The sequence below is a fragment of the Bufo bufo genome, chromosome 2 (assembly GCF_905171765.1).
Source record: "Bufo bufo chromosome 2, aBufBuf1.1, whole genome shotgun sequence".
NCBI lineage: Eukaryota > Metazoa > Chordata > Amphibia > Anura > Bufonidae > Bufo > Bufo bufo.
The window spans coordinates 775,999,498-776,021,216 of record NC_053390.1 but is presented as its reverse complement, the minus strand read 5'-3'; the positions used below and the strand labels follow the sequence as shown (position 1 = coordinate 776,021,216).

The 21,719-nt window shown below is 42.3% G+C and overlaps 1 protein-coding gene across 1 annotated transcript in view; it reads right to left on the bottom strand.

Annotated features, from left to right (window-relative positions):
* STK32B (serine/threonine kinase 32B) overlaps positions 1-21,719 on the bottom strand; it is a 305,645-nt gene that overhangs the window by 181,419 nt on the left and 102,507 nt on the right. Inside the window, exon 4 of the mRNA XM_040420568.1 lies at positions 18,172-18,345. Within this exon, the coding sequence (XP_040276502.1) occupies positions 18,172-18,345 (174 nt within the window). The remainder of the gene's footprint in view (positions 1-18,171; positions 18,346-21,719) is intronic.

The window sequence follows — 21,719 nt, the reverse complement described above, 5'->3', positions numbered from 1 at the left end:
CAGGCGGGTAGGCAGCAATATCTGACAAGGCTGCAGGAACAGCCTTAGTATCCTCCCCCCATTCATAACCCATCTTTGCCCAACAGAGTGAGGAATAGCTATGGACCGGCAGCTTTCTAAAATATATGACCACCTTAAAAGGGTTACTCAACAAAAACCTAAATACTTTTATTATTGCAGGTTTTTAAAAATTTAGTATAGCCACTGAGTAATTCAAGCAAGATTTTCTCTGTCTTCACTGAGGTGGACGCACATGCTCAGTTCCATCCTTCAACTGCAACCAGCTGCAGCAGAAAGGACACGTTCCATGAGTTTTGGTAGGAAGAGAGCTGCAGTAGAAGGGACAATCCATCTGAGAAAGGACACTACCTTTGTGCTTCTAGCTTGAAATAAATCTACCCGAGCAAGAGGAGCCATGTATGGAGAGACCTCTGGACCCATGTGATGTTTAGGGCTGGTCCTAGCTATGTGAGAATTTTGATGGGTCCATACAATGGCCCATGGAGTTTCTCCATTAATGTATGACTGGTGGTGGATCCCAACCATCAGCAGAATGAAGGGTCAGTGGTGATCAGTAAAGTGGTGGGGCTCCTTCACTGCAGTCTGCATCACAGTGACATCCTCATCCAATTGATAAACTGCAATACCCGGCATGGCCACACTTGCATTGAGGGTGCTATTCCAGGGCTGCAGCAAGCACTACTGGTCCTTCATTCTACTGATCGTATAGTGATGGCTTCTCATAATGGAATATCCTCAAAAAGTAATTCAACCCCTTAGTGACCAGCCTGTTTTGGGCCCTAATGATCAAGAAATGTTTTAATTTTTTTCTTCTTTGCATTCCAAGAGCTATAACTTTTATTTATTTTTCCTTTAATGTAGCCATATGAGGGCTTATTTTTTTTGCAGGACAAGTTGTAGTTTTTAATGGGGGACCTTCATTTGGCCCCAGGCTGCCATGCCGAAACATTGTCCTCCCGCACTGACTCCCTTGAAACCACTTACCGTAGATGCCACGGTCGCTATTGACCATAGCATCTAAGGAGTTAAACATCCAGGATGAGTGCTTCTACCAGTCCAGGCCATTAGAGTAGGATCCTATCTTTCACCGCACGGCCCCTTAGTGACCTCCATAAAAAGACGTATTGGTGGTCCCTAACGGGTTAATAATACAAGGGTAGGGGTATGTCTAGACCTTGGCATAGTATGTACCAACTTGACGGTCATAAAGATTTTTGTATAGTAGAAGCTCCAGTTTTTGTACTGCTCGCTCTCCTCCCCATTTACAGTACAAGAAGGAGCAACGTGTAATCACTGTTTCCACCGGAGACGTAATACCAGCGCAATCATCGATATAGAAAGATACAAGGTTGTTTGTCCCATTTTCTGCCGGAGTTACAGGCCGGGGTATTTTTATCTTCTTTTTAGGAATCATTTTTCATAATCACCCTATTCTCTCACTGAGGTAATCTGCAGGGTACACTCAATCAATAATACTGTCTATCCTAGGAATAATTGGACAGTGCCGATATATCTTTTTCAAGCTAAATGGGCGCCCCCGTTCAGGCAGTGTCAGGATTATTTATTCCTCTGTTCGGCTTCTTGCAGTGATAGCGTTACCTTCTCCTACAGTAAATACGAAACCTGCAGCAAAATGTTATCTTTAAGTCCTTTACTTGGAACTTAGGAAATTTATACAGGGACCTGTAAGGCCTCTTTCACACGGGCGAGTTTTCCGCGCGGGTGCAATGCGTGAAGTGAACGCATTGCACCCGCACTGAATCCGGACTCATTCATTTCTATGGGGCTGTGCACATGAGCGGTGATTTTCACGCATCACTTGTGCGTTGCGTGAAAATCGCAGCAAGCTCTATTTTGTGCGTTTTTCACGCAACGCAGGCCCCATAGAAGTGAATGGGGCTGCGTGAAAATCGCAAGCATCCGCAAGCAAGTGCGGATGCGGTGAGATTTTCACGCACGGTTGCTAGGAGACGATCGGGATGGGGACCCGATCATTATTATTTTCCCTTATAACATGGTTATAAGGGAAAATAATAGCATTCTTAATACAGAATGCATAGTACAATAGGGCTGGAGGGGTTAAAAAAATTTTTTTAACTCACCTTAATCCACTTGATCGCGTAGCCCGGCTTCTCTTCTGTCTTCTTCTTTGCTGTGCACAGGAATAGGACCTCTGATGACGTCACTGCGCTCATCACATGGTCCGTCACATGATCCATCAACATGGTGATGGATCATGTGATGGACCATGTGATGAGCGCAGTGACGTCATCAAAGGTCCTATTCCTCAAAGATGAAAACAGAAGAGAAGCCACGCTGCGCGAGAAAGTAGATTAAGGTGATTAAAATTTTTATTTTTTTTTATCCCTCCATCACTATTGTACTAAGCATTCTGTATTAAGAATGCTATTATTTTCCCTTATAACCATGTTATAAGGGAAAATAATACAATCTACAGAACACCGATCCCAAGCCCGAACTTCTGTGAAGAAGTTCGGGTTTGGGTACCAAACATGCCGATTTTCCTCACGCGCGTGCAAAACGCATTACAATGTTTTGCACTCGCAGCAGAAAATTCACGCATTTTTCCGCAACGCACCCGCATCTTATCCGGGCAAAAAACATGACGCCCGTGTGAAAGAGGCCTAACACTGGCACAGCTGGGGCACCAGGGACCTAAGTTCAGAGGCTTACAAGATGTCTATAAATCTTTTATGTTTACCCTTTGATGACATAGACAGAGTTTTATGAGTTGTCTGCTTTGGACAATGAATTTTTAGAAGTATCCTCCAAAATCTAAATGGAAATTCACTGAAAAGCCCGGCACACTGCCTAGTAGGGCTAGCTCAGCTGAATGTAAGGGTGCCTTCACACGAGGCAGATTTGGTTGCAGAAAATGAATTCCATTCATCTGAATGGTGCTTGCAGAAATCCATGTGCTTGTGTAGTGGCCCGAGGGACACTACCACTCTTACATTCCTGTTGCTAGCCTGTTTGCTGCCATTGTATTGGTTTGCACCACCAACTGTACCAACACCAGCAGTGTCATTTTGTTATAAGCATAAATTGTTATGTTCATTTACTGTGCCTGGTTAACCAGCAGGTGGCAGTGTATCTGGCAGTGTATCTACCATTATATAGAACGAAACTTACCATTCCATTCTCCACCTTTTGGGCAGTAGTGGGCTAAGCCCTTTTTCTACCAAGGGAGGGGTCTGCAGGAAGATGTAGAGAGTTGAGAATTGGAGTGAGAGGGTAAAGTAGCGTGGTGCGGTGAGGGAGCGTTTTCCCCTTGCTGCTCCAGGAGCTTTGGGAAAGTAGCTCAGAGAGCAGCCCATTCTTGATATGTAGAAGGACTTAGTACCTCTGAAGGGGAAAACTGTGGTAGACCCCTACTCAGCAAAACAGGTCACAGGATACCTCAGTAACTGAAGCTGATAGGAACCAGATTGAAGCCAGAGATTAGAACAGCAGCAGAGAGATAAAGCAAAGTATTAAAGTTTACCTAACAGTTTACCCTTAGCCTACTAGAGCCAAGAGAAAGATCAAGTTTATTGCAAGTTTGTTCAAGTAAAACCGTTAAACTTCACCATGTCTGGACTCTACTTATTCCACCAACTACAACTCCTTTGTTGCTATGGAGACTAATCCCGGGGAGCAACAGTATCCAGGTAGGACCGTGACACACACTATTGAGGCCGCATCACCACTCAGAATTCCTAAACACTGAGACCTGATGGCCCCTGGGGGGCAGCCTGTTGCACTTGGAGCCAACACAACCCCATTTAGATGAACAGAACTGATTTTCAGTCAATTTTCTGCAACTAAATCTGCCTCTTGTGAAGGTACAGTAATGATACCTTTCACTTAGTGATCCGTTGCTTCATTCTGGAGAAAAAGTACCTTTAATGCATATGCAAATGAGCTGTTAAGAGCATCGAGGTCAGGCCCAAGCCATTCTGTGCAGCCCCCTGCTTTCGCTGTCAGCCCCTCCCTTTCCTTCTTGATTGACAGGACCAGGTTTTGCATAGTCAAACTCAAGTCAAGAAGAATCCAGCTTTACTCCTCAGCACCACAGCTTATGTAGGTTGAAAGATATGTTTTTCAGTTAGAAAATTGCCGTATTTTCATCATTGTGATATTATTATATTGTAAAATTATAATTTGATATTAATATTATATTATGTTGTAGAAATTAAAAGAGGAAATTATTTACTAAAAAAGCAAAGCACTATGCTGGAACTGCAGAATACTTGAGTACTTACTGTATTGAAGGTTTCTTATATTTATCATATGTAATGTGCTATTAGTTTATATATAGATTTTCCACTTAGTGCCTTGTGTTCCGGGGTTTTATTCTTTCATTGTGGCCATGCTCATCCGTGTATCTATATATCATGTCATGTTGGATGTGTTTATTATTTTTGTGTTGTTTTTTTTTTTGTCTTTGTAGTACAAACTTGAACGCACTCCTATCATCCACTCGTTTCCAAGTGCTTTTTATTAGTGTGATACATATATCTGGGTTCCCCTCCTGGACCAAGGTCACCTTGCAGTGGTGGGTGGGCACAGATATTTTTTGATCAAAATAATTGCCAACAACCTTATATTTATCATATCAAATGTGCTATTAGTTTATATATAGATTTTGCACATAGTGCCTAGAGAGTGCTGTTATTTTTTGTCTTTAATTATGGCCATTAGTGTTGAGCAAATCGAAGAATCCGAAGTGGAATTCGACCTGAAGTTTAGGAAAAATTTGATTCGCAACAAATCTGAGTTTCCTTGCGCTTCATGGTAACGAATCATTTTTTTTCCTAAAATGGCAGCTACATGTCTTACAAAGTGAAAGTAAGAACCCCAGGAACGCGAGATCACCCATAATGCCATGCAGCATAGGTAGAGACGTGACAAGCACTATGGACAGTGTTCAAGAAGCCTTTAATTGTGGAATATTGGATAGGGAGAGTGCAGGGACAGTGTAGGGAGATCATAGGGAGAGTTTTTACTCACTGTAGGGAGAGCACTGGGAGACTGCAGGGACAGCCCACTTTGCATCAATCACTGTGTATGGCACACACCTAACTGAACACTATGCAGTTTAATGGATAAGCAATTCCATTAGGCCATGATTCTCAAATTGGTGTGAATAAGCTGTCTAATTCTACTGTTATTGGGGTGTCCATCTTGTTTAATAGATACACAATTTTATTAGGCCTTGATTCTCATATTTGGGTGAATAAGCTGTCTAAATCTACTGTTATTTCGGTGTCCGCAGTAACTGTTTCACTACCAGACAGGACTAGCTATGCATGTTGCTGCTATGCACAGTGATGTACACCGAGATACACCCTCCCTGCAGGCTGGGATATAGCTGATTTAACGCGCTTCGTGACCAATTAAATTGGAACAAAGCAAATTTTTGGAAAAAATGTTGCGAAGCAAATAAATCGAATTTGTTAAAACTTTGCTCATCTCTAATGGCCATATACATTTATGTATCAATTTATCATATCATGCAGGATGTGTTTATCTTTTTTGTGTCTGTTTTTTTTATTTATTTTTTGTTTTGTAGTTACTGCATTGCAATCCAATCCAAAGTACAGTAATCCTTTAAATATTCTGATTCTAATGATGTGGAAATATATCTGCTCTCAAGCAGCAGATAGACCAAATCTTGATATTGGGCTAGTTTTACCCTACATCCGCAGCACAGCTTTCCAGCAGAGAATGGCATGAATTGGCCAGAAAATAACCGCTGCGTGGAACGTTTTATGTCCGGCCAAATCTCAGCATATTTGCCTGGTAGCGGCCAGATCTCTGCTGGATCCCATTATAGTCAAAAGAGCCCGGCAGGCAGGTGGTACTGCCCAGCAATGCTGGATCTGGAGAACTATGGCAGGCTGTTCTTTGCTGGAGCAGCCTGCCGGAGAGCTGTGCCACAGATGTGAAACTAGTCTTTTAACAGCTTTTAACATATATTTGCAGCCGTAAAAGGTACTGTACAGTGTGCCCACCTTTAAAACCAAGTTTTCTATATTGCCCTAATGCTGTCATGGCTATCCTCCGGCACTCCAGCTGTGGTAAAACTACAACTCCCAAGATGTACAATTGCTTGGCTGGTCTCAGAACTCCATAGAAATGAATAGAGTATGCTGGGAGTCTTAGTTTCATCACAGCTGGAGTGCCGGAGATTAGCCACCACTGCCCTAATCTTAATGAATCTAAAATACTAAATGTAGCAATTTTGCACATACAGGTAGAGGTGCCTGATAATCTTTGTTGTCTACAACTCCTGTGCAGACCTATATTTCTCAATAGGCACAGACTAAAAAGAAAACCTGTTTAGGGCTCATTTAGACGTCCGTATGCTGTCCACAAAATACGGATCCGTTTTTTTTGTGGACAGTTCAGCGTGTCCACAAAAAAAAAAACGATTGCATTCCACATTTTTGCGGACCCTAGGCTTCAATGGGGCCATTGTAGTGCTCCTCTGGACTTCAGTGGTCTAGCGAGCTTGTGGACACAAGGCGCATGTCACAACCGGATGTTTAGGTACAATCAGATTTATTGTAGGACAACGCGTTTCGAGGTTCAAAGGACCCCTTTTTCAAGTCTGAAGCGCTGCAGCAAATGAATGATCTGGAGCGCTGCCGCCCGCCGGTCCTTGCACGTGGTGCGTACGATCGGCGGTGTGGCCCCCGCCCAAGGTGTTATCTCGGACACAGTCGGCGGCACCAACCAGTCACTTGCTGTATTTTTCTCAGCGTGTCTTTATTGTAGTTGCACCCAATTCGGTGCAACTCCAACAAGTGAGCAGATTTTACTCACCTTGATTTAGAGGACACTGTCTTGTCTCTATATACTCACCCTATGAGCGCCTTCTCTTCCTCTGGCCATTTTTTACTCAATGGGGCCATGTCCTGAATTTCACAGACAAGTATAGGATATGTTTTATTTGTTTTGTGGAGCCGTAGATCTGCATATAATCCGCAAAAAATGGATCCGCATTTTGGCGGACAAATACAGCAGTCTGAATGAACCCTTAATATCTGATCCTGCTGTCATAACTCCCTCCATCTGCCCACTACTAGTGATGAGCGGGAGGTGCCATATTCGATTTCGTGATATTTCGCAAATATTCGATTGAATATTTGTCTTATATTCGTCGAAAATCGAATATTCGTCATTATTCTATTTATTGCGAATAATATGCGATTTAATTATTCGCGTATTGCGATTTTCTTTTAACTGTATAAGGCAATTTTCCAATTGGTTGGCTATGGCTAATATGTGTATTTTACGAATATTCGCTATATTGCTATATATTCTTGTTTTAGAATATAACGAATATTCTAAAAAACAAAGTTATAGCAATATAGTGATCATTCGTAAAATACACATATAGACTGTAATTTAGCTAATATAGTGCTATAATCTTTTTTTTATAATCAATTTTTTTTTTCTATTCTGAAGTTCAGATTTGGAAAAAATGTACACTATTGAAAAAAAGTTCTATATCACTATATTAGCTAAATTGCAGTCTATATGTGTATTTTACGAATATTCTCTATATTGCTATATATTCTTGTTTTAGAATATGTCGAATATTCTAAAAAACGAAGTTATAGCAATATAGGGAATATATTGTCACGGCTGAGGATGGGGGAAACCCTCAGCCGTGTGCCGAAGGATGATGGTCGCTGCTTGACCAGGACAAACAGGATAGGGAGCAGGTCACCTCCTACAGCGTCCCTAACCTGACCCTAAGGCTGGGTTCACACGAGCGTGTCCGGTGTGTTGCGGCAAACCCGCGCGAGTAGGAATGCAATTGCAGTCAGTTTTGACTGCGATTGCGTTCCGATGTTCAGTTTTTATCGTGCGTGTGCAATGCGTTTTGCACGCGCGTGATAAAAAACCGACTGTGGTACCCAGACCCGAACTTCTTCACAGAAGTTCAGGTTTGGGTTCGGTGTTGTGTAGATGTTATTATTTTCCCTTATACCATGGTTATAAGGGAAAATAATAGCATTCTGAAAACAGAATGCTTAGTAGGTGATCAGTTGAGGGTTAAAAAAAATAAAAAAAATTAACTCACCTTCTCCTGTTGTTTGCGTAGTTCTCCCGGTCTTTAGTTCTTTAAAAGATAAACTATGGGCTAAAGGACCTTTGGTGACGTCAGATCACATGCTCCAATCACATGGTCCATCACCGCGGTGATGGACCATGTGATCTTACGTCACCAAAGGTCCTTTAGCCCATAGTTCATCTTTTGAGAAGTAAAGAAGAGACCGGGACTTACGCGAACAAACGTAGAAGGTGAGTTAATTTTTTTTATTTTTTTTAACCCTCAACTGATCACTTACTATGCATTCTGTTTTCAGAATGCTATTATTTTCCCTTATAACCATGTTATAAGGGAAAATAATACAGTAAATAGACTGTCACCTAGCAACCATGCGTGAAAATCGCACAGCATCCGCACTTGCTTGCGGATGCTTGCGATTTTCACGCAACCCCATTCACTTCTATGGGGCCTGCGTTGCGTGAAAAACGCAGAATATAGAGCATGCTGCGATTTTCACGCAACGCACAAGTGACGCGTTAAAATCACCGCTCATCTGAACAGCCCCATAGAAATGAATGGGTCAGGATTCAGTGCGGGTGCAATACGTTCACCTACCGCATTGCACCCGCGCGGAATACTCGCCCGTGTGAACGCAGCCTAACTCCTACCTGCATGGGCCGACCTTGAAGGTAGGAGGACCCATGCGCAGGAACCTCGGAGCCCTAACTTACCCTTCGACCGGTCCCTGGGCTAGGAGTCAGAGTAAGACATCCTGTTCCTTCTGGATACGGAGGAACAGGAGTCTCACTGGCCAAGCTGCAAGCAAGGGGAAACAAATGCAACCTATGGCAATGGCAGGTACTTGTCACAAACATAGCAGAGACCTACCACAGACAACCAAGCCTGGAACCCATGTGGATGTACTGCCCACAGACAGCAGGACTCAGCACACAAACACACAACACACGGGAACCCAGGACCACAGGTGCAATAAAGAAACATAAAACCAAACACATCTTCCAGACACCAAAGGACATATATTTAGCTTATGACCAGAAGGTTGGCCCCCACTGGCAGTTGGTAAGTAACCAGGAGGATGTCTACAGCCAGCATGGCTGAAACACCCTCTCTGGCTACTGCCTACAACTGAGGCTTTATAGGGCCAAGAGGCCACACCCAACAATCAGACACACCCCGTGACTCACACACACTGAAAGGGAGTTAACCCTTCCAAAACCACAGAAGGGAAAACATAACTTAAAGGGGAAGTGTCCAAACAACAAACACACTGTGGCTGTTGCCGCAGGCAACGACATGGGTGGCAAGCGTGTCCTGGGAGTCAGCCCGAAGGCCGGAACACTGCCACCACATGTACATCATACCACCAAACGTTGCCACGGACAGCCACAGTGCAGGGAAAATGTCAGTGCACACCAAACATAAACAAAGTGCACACAGACATACAAAAGTGCTTACAAACGCGCACACAACTCCGAGGGAACCGCACACATAGCTGTTGTCCGCGGCAACCGGACTTGAAGCTAACAACCTTATGCCTCAAGCTGCGGTTGACACTACTCGAATTGCGAATATTAATCGTGAATATCGCAACTTCGGTAATTCGCTAATATTTCGAATATAGTGCTATATATTCGCTATATCGAATATTCGTAATTTTTTAACATCTGAAAACATGATTCCTCCCTGCTTCTTTCTTGTGGGTCAATGAGTCATTGACCCACAAGCAACTTAAGCAGGAAGGAATCATGTTTTCATATGGAAAAAAAATGACGAATATTGTAAAAAACTAATATATAGCAATATAGGGAATATATTCGCTATTTAGAATATTCGCCTTTTTTTCCCCAATCTGTACAGTTGTTCACATACTCCTCCCCGACAAGCATCCCCGTCACGATGGGAACGCCTGTAGGTTAGAATATACCATTGGATCTGAGTTTTCACGATCTCAGGGAAAACACAGATCCGATGGTATTTTCTAACCCACAGGCGTTCCCATGGTGACGGGGATGCTTGTCGGGGAGGAGTATGTGAACAACTGTACAGATTGGGAAAAAAAAGGCGAATATTCTAAATAGCGAATATATTCCCTATATTGCTATATATTAGTTTTTTACAATATTCGTCATTTTTTTTCCATATGAAAACATGATTCCTTCCTGCTTAAGTTGCTTGTGGGTCAATGACTCATTGACCCACAAGAAAGAAGCAGGGAGGAATCATGTTTTCAGATGTTAAAAAATTACGAATATTCGATATAGCGAATATATAGCACTATATTTGAAATATTAGCGAATTACCGATAATATTGCGATATTCACGATTCGCGCTCAACACTACCCACTACTACTTGAAATGGATTTGCTTTTTGGTTTTTCTTTTAGTTTACTCTTTAAGTAAAACATAATTCAATATGCTGGATTACAGGGTGGTCATAACCATGGAAACGAGCAGTGTATAATGTGATGGAAAAATGTATCCAGCCAGCAAAGGCAGCAATATGGACAATCACAGTACATTAGTAAGTGCCTTGTATTAACTTTCTCTACATGATAAATGCCATTTACTGAGGTGAGACAACCCCTTCAAGTACCCTATAATTGTAGTCACTTCTGTCTCTGTAATATAAATCCTGTGCTGGGTAAGTTTCCTGATTTACTATTTTACTGAGAACTCAAGAAAATCCTTTGAGCTCCCAGAAGATGAAATTAAATCTTCACTTTTAATGAAAACTTTTAGCTTCACTCTTGGTAATTGAATCTCAGCTCATTATCTTTTATCTCTGCTTTTAGCGTAGGATTTGGGGAGCCATTTAGTCCCGGTCAGTTTGCGGGCTGCATGTAAATTATACAGCTATATCTGAAACAATCTAAGTCCAATTCGAAAACTTCTTTGCTTTCTGTTTACTCCTTATCTTTCCCGCTGTGATTGTTTTTCCGCTCCTGCGAATTATGTTGCATGGTCACAATAACCTTCTGCAGTTAAGCACCAAGATATAAAGTCACATAACTTGCAATAATTATTCTCATTTAGTTGACGCTCTGTTAAAAAAATGTTGATGAAGGAATTACAAAAAGATGTTGAAGTTTTGCCTTAGGGTACGGCCACGCGGTCAGGTTTCCTGATGCAGTTTTGGAAGCCAAACCAAGGAGTACATTTTAAAAAGTTGCTTCTGTCTTTTATACTTTCTCTCCTTTTATTTATGATTCACTCCTGATTTTGGCTTCCGAAACCGCATCAGAAAACCTGACCACGTGGCCGTACCCTTTCACACGGGCGAGATTTCCGAGCGGGTGCAATGCGTGAGTTGAACGCATTGCACCCGCACTGAATCCTGACCCATTCATTTCTATGGGGCTGTGTACATGAGCAGTGATTTTTACGCATCACTTGTGCGTTGTGTGAAAATCGCAGCATGCTCTATTCTGTGCGTTTTTCACGCAACGCAGGCCCCATAGAAGTGAATGGGGCTGCGTGAAAATCGCAAGCATCCGCAAGCAAGTGCCGATGCGGTGCGATTTTCACGCACGGTTGCTAGGAGACGATCAGGATGGGGACCCGATCATTATTATTTTCCCTTATAACATGGTTATAAGGGAAAATAATAGCATTGTTAATACAGAATGCTTAGTACAATAGGGCTGGAGGGGTTAAAAAAAAATAATAATAATTTAACTCACCTTAATCCACTTGCTCGCGCAGCCGGCTTCTCTTCTGTCTTCATCTTTGCTGTGCACAGGAAAAGGACCTGTGGTGACGTCACTGCGCTCATCACATGGTCCATCACATGATCTTTTTACCATGGTGATGGATCATGTGATGGACCATGTGATGAGCGCAGTGACATCATCAAAGGTCCTTTTCCTGTGCACAGCAACGAAGAAGACAGAAGAGAAGCCGGGCTGCGCGAGCAAGTGGATTAAGGTGAGTTAAATTATTATTATTATTTTTTTAACCCCTCCAGCGCTATTGTACTAAGCATTCTGTATTAAGAATGCTATTATTTTCCCTTATAACCATGTCATAAGGGAAAATAATACAATATACACAACACCTAACCCAAACTCGAACTTCTGTGAAGTTTGGGTTTGGGTACCAAACATGGCGCTTTTTCTCACGCGCGTGCAAAACGCATTACAATGTTTTGCACTCGTCGGAAAAATCGTGCATTTTCCCGCAATGCACCCGCATCTTATCCGGGCCAAAAACATGTCGCCCGTGTGAAAGAGGCCTTAGGCTACCTGCATACGTTGAGGGTCTGTATGCAGAAAATCTGTATGAAAACCACATCAAAACTGCAATAAAAAACACATAAATCCCCACTATTTATCTCGATTTCTGTGCATTTTTGTGTGTGGATTTTATGTTTTCAGTCTATGGGGAATAACATTATCTATAAGATGTGGAATCGCACAAACAAACAGTTCTGCGTGTACAAAAATACGCAATTTGTACATGAGATTTATTAAATCTCCATCACTTTGCTGGCACTGTATTACACAACATTTTTTCTGCACAAAAATCCATGTCATTTGCAGGTACCCTTAAAGGGGTTTTCCAGCAATAATTATTTTTTATCAAGTGCCTGCAGTCTGCCCCTGAAACAAAAGATTCATACTTACCTGCTCCCCATTGCTCCAGTCATCCGCACTGCCCCCGCTCTCTCCATCTTCTGGTCTCCATGCTGCTTACTTCTAGCTGACCATGGACATGGTCACATGCACTGCTGTAGCCAATGACTGGCTTTAGCAGTGATGTGGCCACAAGTGGAACATCACCATTAAAGCCAGTCATTGTTACTTTTTTGAAGGGTCTCTATTCCAGCCCAGCGGCACGCATTCATACGGGAGGTTTCTTGTCTCTGGTTTTTCCCCTTCAGAGAGGGACTAGACAGGGTTGTCCGCTTTCCCCCCTCCTCTTTGACCTAGCCATCGAGCCTTTAGCTAGATTTCTAGAGGATTCTGACTTGTATGCGGGTATTACCATAGGCAAGAAAGAGGTCAAACTAGCTTTATAAGCTGATGATCTTTTGATTTTCATGGACACTCCTCAGCGACATTTAGGCCCCTTAATGGAGTTCCTGAGTTTTTTTGGGTCCTTCTCGGGATATAAAATAAACTCGTCTAAAAGTGAGATTCTGGAGCTACACGCCACTAACTCACCGCAGTTTTGGCGGGATATTGGTCTCTCTTTATCTGCTGTTAAGAAACATGTCACGTACTTAGGGGTTAAAATTGGTAAGCTCCCGGGGTCACTATACTCGCTAAACTATCCTCCCCTCATAGCGAAAATAATATCTGAACTACAGAAATGGCATTCACTTCCCTTATCTCTGCTGGGAAGGTGCCAGCTCATTAAAATGATGAGTTTTTCTAAGTTGCTCTACCCCCTCCAAACGCTTCCGATCCTACTGAAACATACTGATGTCACTGCTCTAAATAAAGCTTTCACCACGTTTTTGTGGTCTGGCAGGCGCCCTCGTATCTCTCTTTCGAAGCTTATGCTATGGAAACCAGAGGGAGGAGTGAAATTCCCGAATGTACGGGGTTACAATCTGGCATGTCTTATGCGTCACATATCCGATTGGGTGCACAATACTGATCTTTTCTCTAATAGGGAAGTAGAACAAAACCTGGTAGCTCCATGGAACTTGGTATCGTGCCTTCACTCTAACCTGGCCGCATTACCTGGGGATATTAAATCCTCGCTTTTATTGAGAGATACGATAGCAGCCTGGAAGGCGGTTAGGAAAACAGTAAATCTGCCTCATGCAATCTCTAAATGGATGCCGTTATCCGGAATTTCTGTCAGGAACTAGTTTGAGACCTCCTGAGCTGTGGATATCTAGAGGTTTGACTAGGGCGGAACATCTGATGCATCAAGGGGAAAAACGTTGGCTAACTCCAAAAGAACTGAAGGAAAAATATGCCCTGCCGGATTCCCATTTCCTGCAAATAATGCAGATTGTGGGTTTCTGCTCACATAGACTGCGTGATTTGTCGAGGGAGGCGACCAAAAATTCCTTCGACGAGATCCTTAGTTTCTCCCCCCAAACAGTTTCTCTCTCTAGGCTGTATAGGGCTTTTTCAGGAAATTTTACGAAAGCCAAGGTTTCCACACTTTTTAAGAAATGGGAGCACATCACCATGGATGATGAGATTGGGGTAAAGATCCTGGAAGGTTGGAGTAAGGTACGCCAGTGCGTGATAGGTGAGACTTGGCGTGAAACGTTTTTCAGAATGATGCATCGGGCAATTTATGGTTTTAACTTTCCAGCCTCTCCCCAGTTTCCGGACCGTATCACACATTGTCCTAATTGCAAATTGGCGGCTACGGATTTCTGGCATGGCATATGGACATGTCCTGAGGTAGTCAAATTTTGGGCCGCTGTGATTGATTATATCAAGACTAACTGGTTGGTGGAATTACCTATTGAACCCCAGACCCTGGTCTTCCTTTATATCCGTCCGGAGAACCCAACTCAGATACCGATTTTATTGCATTCTGTCTTATTAGTAGCCAAAAGGGTCTTGCTCCAAAGATGGCTCATAGATGCCATGCCAGACATTCCTGCTGTGATCTCTGAATTGAAAGTTCTTTTGGGATTCGAAAGGATTGAAGCGTCTAGGCACAAAGAAGGTTCAGCTTCCAAATTCTTTAATAAATGGCGCACTTTTATTACCGCACACTTTAGTCAGGTAGAGATTGGGGAATTGGTTAAACCCTTTCAGTACACCTCATGGTATCTTAGAGCATCTCTAGGTAATACCCTGGGACCCCTGGCAGTATAGTCCTGCCTCCCCCCCCTCCCCCCTATATCTCTCTCCCTCCCCCCTCTTCCCTTTCTTTTCTTTATTATTTCTCTTCCTATTTACTTTTAAATTAAAAAAAAATATGCAGTCAGATTCATGTATACTAAACTCATGTTCCTTATGATACTGTATTTGACTCCCTGACTTCCTCTGGAGGCCATGTGGGGAAAGTATGTATAATGTATGATATGCGGGTACATGACCCTTGCCTTGTTTTTTGTGAATCTGCTCCAAATAAACAGAATAATTTTTTTTTTTAAAAAAGCCAGTCATTGGCTGGAGTAGGGCATGTGACCATGCCTATAGCCAGCCGGATGTAAACAGCGCGGGGACCGGAAGATGGAGATTTGAGGGCAGGGTAGCATGGATGACCGAAGCAGTGTGGAGTAGGTAAGTATGAACCTTCATTTTAAGGCCTCTTGCACACGACCGTATTTTTGTTCCGTTTCCGTTCAATTTTTTGTTGCGAACTCTATACGGGACCATTCATTTCAATGGGTCCGCAAAAAAAAATGTAAGGTACTCCGTGTGCATGCCGTTTCCGTATTTCCGTTCTGCACAAAAATCGAACATGTCCTATTATTGTCCGCATTACGGACAAGGATAGGACTGTTCAATTAGGGGCCAACTGCTCCGTTCCGTTTTGCGGATCCATTTTTTTGTGACCGCAAAATACATACGGTCGTGTGCAAGAGGCCTTAGGAGAAGTCTGCAGGCACTTGATTAAAATGATTATCATTGAAAAATCCCTTTAAAAGGAATGTATAATCAGAAAATGACCTATTGTTTAAATCAAGTTTCATGTGAAAAATCTTTTTGGGGGATATTTTGGTGATTATTATTTTTTTAAATGTCACGTCCCTATTTTTAAAAAAATCCTAAAATCATGCATTTTTTACACTGACCAGTAATCACCTTCATCCACTACATAATGGACAGAGATGTATAGTCCTGGCGCTGGAGCTACTGCCGAACAATTGGAAGGGTAGGCCATCAATATAAAAGAACTAGACAACCCCTTTAAAGATCCATTTACAAATAATTTTAAGAAAAGGTCAGTATAAGCATATATTTCACTAAATATAGCTGTTTTAAGAACACTTGCAAATAGTTTGACCTCTAGGACACAAAGGCAATGCCAGCTGAACACCTTACCTCATTACACTAGTCCCCAAGGAGGGGCTGGAGAGAGCAGGGCAAACATACTTTTTGTGAAGATTTTCTGATCAGGAGTAGTGAGAATTTGAACTTTTATTCTGCCAAGTTCTGCTCTCTAGTGTCCATGGTGGGGCTGCTTTCTGATCTCTGTATTCAGCTGTTCACAGCCCCTCTCCTTGACTCCGAGAGCAGAACGGAGAGATTATGAAGCCATTCAATGCAGAGAGCACTTCACAGTGAAGCTCGGGCTCCTGTGCACCTCCAAGAACAGAATCTGTCAGAAAAAAACTTCATATTCACACTACCCCTAATAATAAAAGCTCCACAAAAAGGTATGTTTTTTTCCTGCTGTCCCAGACCCTTCTGTGTGCTGTTAGCTTCTTAGCATGGTCAAAATTGCTGACTCCCTTTAGCTCAGAACTGAGTTCACATCTCCCAGAATACGCTGCAGGTTCAGTATCTTTACAAAATTTGGACTGGAGATTTGTGTTGAGATGTTTATACTAGGCACAATACAGTAATCTGGTGTCTGAAGTAAAAAACAACTCTCCCATATTGAAGGAAACATTGCATTATGGCAGTTCTCATTTGAGAAGAATATATTTTGCTGACAAACTGTAACTGGGTCCATAGTGATCAGCAGGAATCTAATGGTTTCGGAAACAGTTGAGTGAGCTGGCTCATATACAAATCTAGAAGAGACTGGTGTATTCGGACATCTGTGTAAAAGCAACTGACTTTAGAGATATCATAAGTAACACAAAGCCACCTTAATTACACATAACAGACCTGTACAAGGAAGTGTGTAATATACTTACACTTCTGAAGTTTCATAGATAGGCCTCCAGGAGTCCAGTCATGTGATGCTCCTCTTCTGAAAATCCAGCTTCTGTCAACATCACGTCCTTTACCAGGTTTCTGACCTGGGCTATGGACTGGACATGACTTCTGCTATGTACGGGGCCAAAACTATTCATCTACCTGGCGCAGGTGCAAACCCCTAAATCCACTTCATCTACACATAGGCAGGGGAGAGGAATAGTCCTTGTCCACAGCAGAAGTGACGTCCCGTCCATAACCCAGACCAGAAAACTGTTAGGCTAGGGCTACACGGCGACATGTGTTGTGCGACAATGAGTCACGCAACAAAGATGGGTAGAACTACACTGCTGCATGTGTTGAGCGACATTCTTTATAATGATGGTCAATAGTGTCGCCCTGAGACATGCTGATACTGTCACGCGACAGTCGCACAAAAATCCAACTTGGACTATCATTATAAGAAATGTTGCACAACAAGAAGTCACATGTTGCCGTGTTGCCCTAGCCTTAAGGATGTGACGTCAATGGATGCTGGATTTTAGGAGGAGGATTGTCACGGGACTGGGTTCCAGGGAGGCCGATCTATGCAACTTTGAAACGTTTAGTATGTTCCAAACTTTCTCCCACAGTTGTGTTCTGTGTAATTAAGGTGGCTTTGGTTTAATTAACAGTCATGAAGCCACATAACTCACATAGTGCAGGTTTCATGCAATTTTATTTCAGAAAGACGAGACATCCTTCCATTATTTTTTGGTTCCTGAATTTGGCTAAAAAATATCCTTCACAAATGGCATTATACGGTTCTGTGTCTAATGGAGGTCGCCAGTGTTCAAGAGCTGCTTCAGCATAGAGCAACATAACCTTCCTCAACCATAATACAAAGTATAAGAACCTGTCAGGATTCCGCAGATAAATTATGACAAATTCTACCGACATTTTGCAGCTAGTGCAGGTGAACCAGGTATGTCATTCACATGCATGTGCAATATCTGCACAGCATTTTCACAATTTGCATAGATTCCGTGCAGGCAGGGGTGCACCACCAATGAGGCCAGGTGAGGCAATCGCCTCAGGCAGCACCAGGTAGGCACAAGAGGGGGGCAGCGGATGGGCCATGAGCAACAAGCACTTTCATTGTGGCAAAGGGGTTAGGTTAAGATATTAGCATTGGGGGGGGGCGCCGTTTCAGTTTTCGCCTCAATCAGCAAAAAGGCTAGGTGCGCCCCTGCATGCAGAGAAGCCACAGATTAGCCATGTTGCATCTCTTACCTGTGAATGATGTGGTGCTTCTGTAAGTAATCCAGGGCCAGGGATAATTCACATATATAAAGCTTCACAGCCTCCTCACTAAAATGCACATTCTGCTGCAAGTGATAGCGGAGATCTCCTCCCAGGAGCAGATCTACAACCATAAACATGTCTTCTTCATCTTGGAAAGAATACCTGCAATGTAATGTGGTTGTAACATGTTTACTATAATTACAATAGGCAAAAGATACAGACACAATAGGTGGTAGGAAGAGCCACATCTCTTACAGATACATTCAATGGACATTCCACAATTCCGCAAATATTCTTAATCATTGCATACAAACAAGTTAGGGAAATCAATGGCTACTTTGGCGCCGTTTTTTTTTTTTTTTTTTTACGAGGTTCATCTGACGGGGTAGATCATTTGATATTTTTATAGAGCAGACAGTGATACTTAATATGCCTAATACGCAGGCTCATAGAACGGAGCGAAGACATATCAGCAAGTCCCATTAGACCAATGGCACAGGCGAAGGTAAGCCCACATCAGTGGGTAAAATATTATGAGGCATTGCATCAAGATACTAGAAGGCGAAGTGAACGAACTGTATTAGGCATTTACTAAAGACCTTTTTTTTGTCAGCAATTGAATTTGAACAAATTGTAACAGCATACAGCCGGCACAACAGGAATTAGACATAGTTCATAAAAAGTATCAAGCACGTAAAAAGTAACAAATACGTGGAGCGCTCTTTGAATACTCATCCCTGGACAGACTTTGCACTCACATAGGACACCATCAATGTCTAGTGATTTATTAGCATAACGGTGCGATTTTTTATTGAATATAGGACTGACTTATGTCATTATTTTTATATTTGGTGTGGTGTACGTGATTATTTTATGAAGTTTGTAGGAGAAATATTACCTAAGTGAGCGAAGGCTGTCTGCGCCAATTTCTCTCTAAATTCAACAGCACGCATCCAATAGCCAGGACCTATCAGGCCCACGTTTGGGAATATCAGAGAGAGAGTTTGGAGCAATCAGCCCCTGCCCAAACCGGTTATTAACCATGCTTTCTCAAATAGTGAGAACAAGTTTACTGTGTTTGGATACATTGTCTTTTAATATTGTCATTTTATTGTATTGCATGTTTTATGAATAAATTAGTGTCCTATATTTTCCATATACGAGTGCCCATTCCATACTTTCCTACCAATTATATCCAATTTTGAGGGGTGTCTCAATATTTGGTTTGGAGCACCTATCCTGAGAGAACAGAGGTGAGTGGATCCCACTTTTGCTATTTTTTATTTTTATTTGCAATCTCACACGATAAAAACATTTTTGAAAAAAAAATGCTGTTTTTGTGTTGCCATTTTTTGGGAGCTATATTTTTTTATTTTTCTGTCGATCGTCTCGTGTAGGGACTAATTTTTTGCGGCGTGAGGTAACATTTTCAGTGGTACCATTTTGGGGTAAATAGTTCTTTTTGATTGCTTGCAAAGTGACCAAAAACTGGTGAGGTTCATTGAAAAAATGATTTTTAGCCCAAACGGCGTTCATCTGATGGGGCAGATCATGTGATATTTTTATAGAGCTAGTCGTTACGGACGCAGAGATACCTAATATGTGTGTTTTTTTTCTTTTATTTCTATTTTTTAAGTGTTTATTATGGGAAAGGAAGTTTTTTTTTTAACTCAACTCTTTTTGTTATGATGATAAACACTTTTTTAAAATTTTTGTCCCACTTTGGGACATTAACTTTTGGGGGTCAAATCCCCTCTAAAATGCATTACAATACATGTGTATTGAAGTGCATTGGCTGTCAGTGTATTACCAGTGTAATACACTGACAGCCTGCTTGCCTGTGAGATCCAGGGGTCTGGGTTTCACAGGCTTCCGTAGAAGGCAACCCCTATACCTATGGAAGTCATTGGGCTGCCTTTCACAGCCATCGTGTCCCCGTCACCATAGCCTTGGGACGTGATGGGGACGGGGAACATACATGCCGCCGTCAATGCTGACCGAGGCATACAAATGGTTACCGCATACAGCAGGGGCATGGCTTTCAGGAACAGCTGGACCCCTGCCGCTGATCAGGTGGGAGCAGCACCTGCGCCCGCCCGATCAGTGCGCGGTACTTGTACGGCGGCTGTTGGGAAGTCACTTCCCAATGCGCCGTACAGGTACGGCGGATGTCGGGAAGGGGTTAAAGGAGGGGTTGACTCCCAGAACTCCCTCTGATAAGCTGTCTTAAGGGGCTACCAAGTCTACCAAGCACCCCGCCATACGTTGTACAGTGGCTGTACTTGGTATAGCAACTCATTCCCTTTCCTTTCATTGGGAGTGAGCTGTACAAAGGTGGTGTGATCGAGGGATGTGATGTCACAGACCGAGAAAAAGTCTTCAGCATTTGCTCATTCCCTGAGGCCCCTTCCATCGGCTGATTAGTGTGCCAGGTGGCGGACCACCGCCAATCACAGATTGATCACCTTTCTTGATGATAGGTAATCAATATTTAAGTCCTGGAAAACCATTAATATTACTTTTTATTCCCAAAGATGGATATATGGTTTAGATTTTTATTTCTCACCTAACATAATGTCTTGTATCTATAAGACAATATATCACACTGTGCACTAATAGTACACAGGTTACACTTGGAAAGCACTGCCATTATAGATTATTTCGCAATTTTCACATGGTATGTTGTTCCTTGAAGATATTCCTTGAAGGTTAAATAATTTACTAAAGCATTCGTTCACATTGTGCATTTTTTTGTTTAAGAAATTCCATCCAGACGCTGAGTAAAAATCTGCAATGATTTAAAATGTGCAGCATGTCAATTTATGCAGCAGATCTCCACAGTGGACTTCAAACACTTCCATGGCAAAAACTGCCAATATAAACTCATGAACACGATCGTATGTATTTTGCGGTCTGCAAAAAACTGATTTGCAAAAAATACGGATGACATCCGTGTGTATTCCGTATTTTGCAGAACAGAACAGCTGGCCCCTAATAGAACAGTACTATCCTTGTTTGTGATGCGGACAATAATAGGACATGTTCTATTTTTTTGCGGAACGGACATAAAAAAACAGAATGCACACAGAGTAACTTCAATTTTTTTTGCGCAAAAGAAAATACATTTGTGTGCATGAGCCCTAATACAGTTCTGCAGTTTTTCCCCATAGTTTTTATTGCAGACCCACAGCAACATCTGGATGTACCCTCAAAGGCTCTGGACACCTTCGGGGCAATTTTTTTAGAATTGCATTTTACTCATTTTGGGCTAAAATCATTTTTTCATTGGTCATTGTTCAGCCTTTTCAGAAATTCAGGGGTTAAAATTCAGTCTGTTTGCAAGTTGTCACTGTTTTCTTTGAACCTTGTGACCTGAGGGTTCATGTGATCTCCTGACCTCATAAACTCTCATTATATCACAATTGTTATCAAACTGAGAATATGGCTTAAATTAGTGTTTATGATGTCAGGAGATCAGAGATAAGAGCTACACAGGAGACAGGATTCAAAGAAAACAGAAACTGACAGTTTACAAA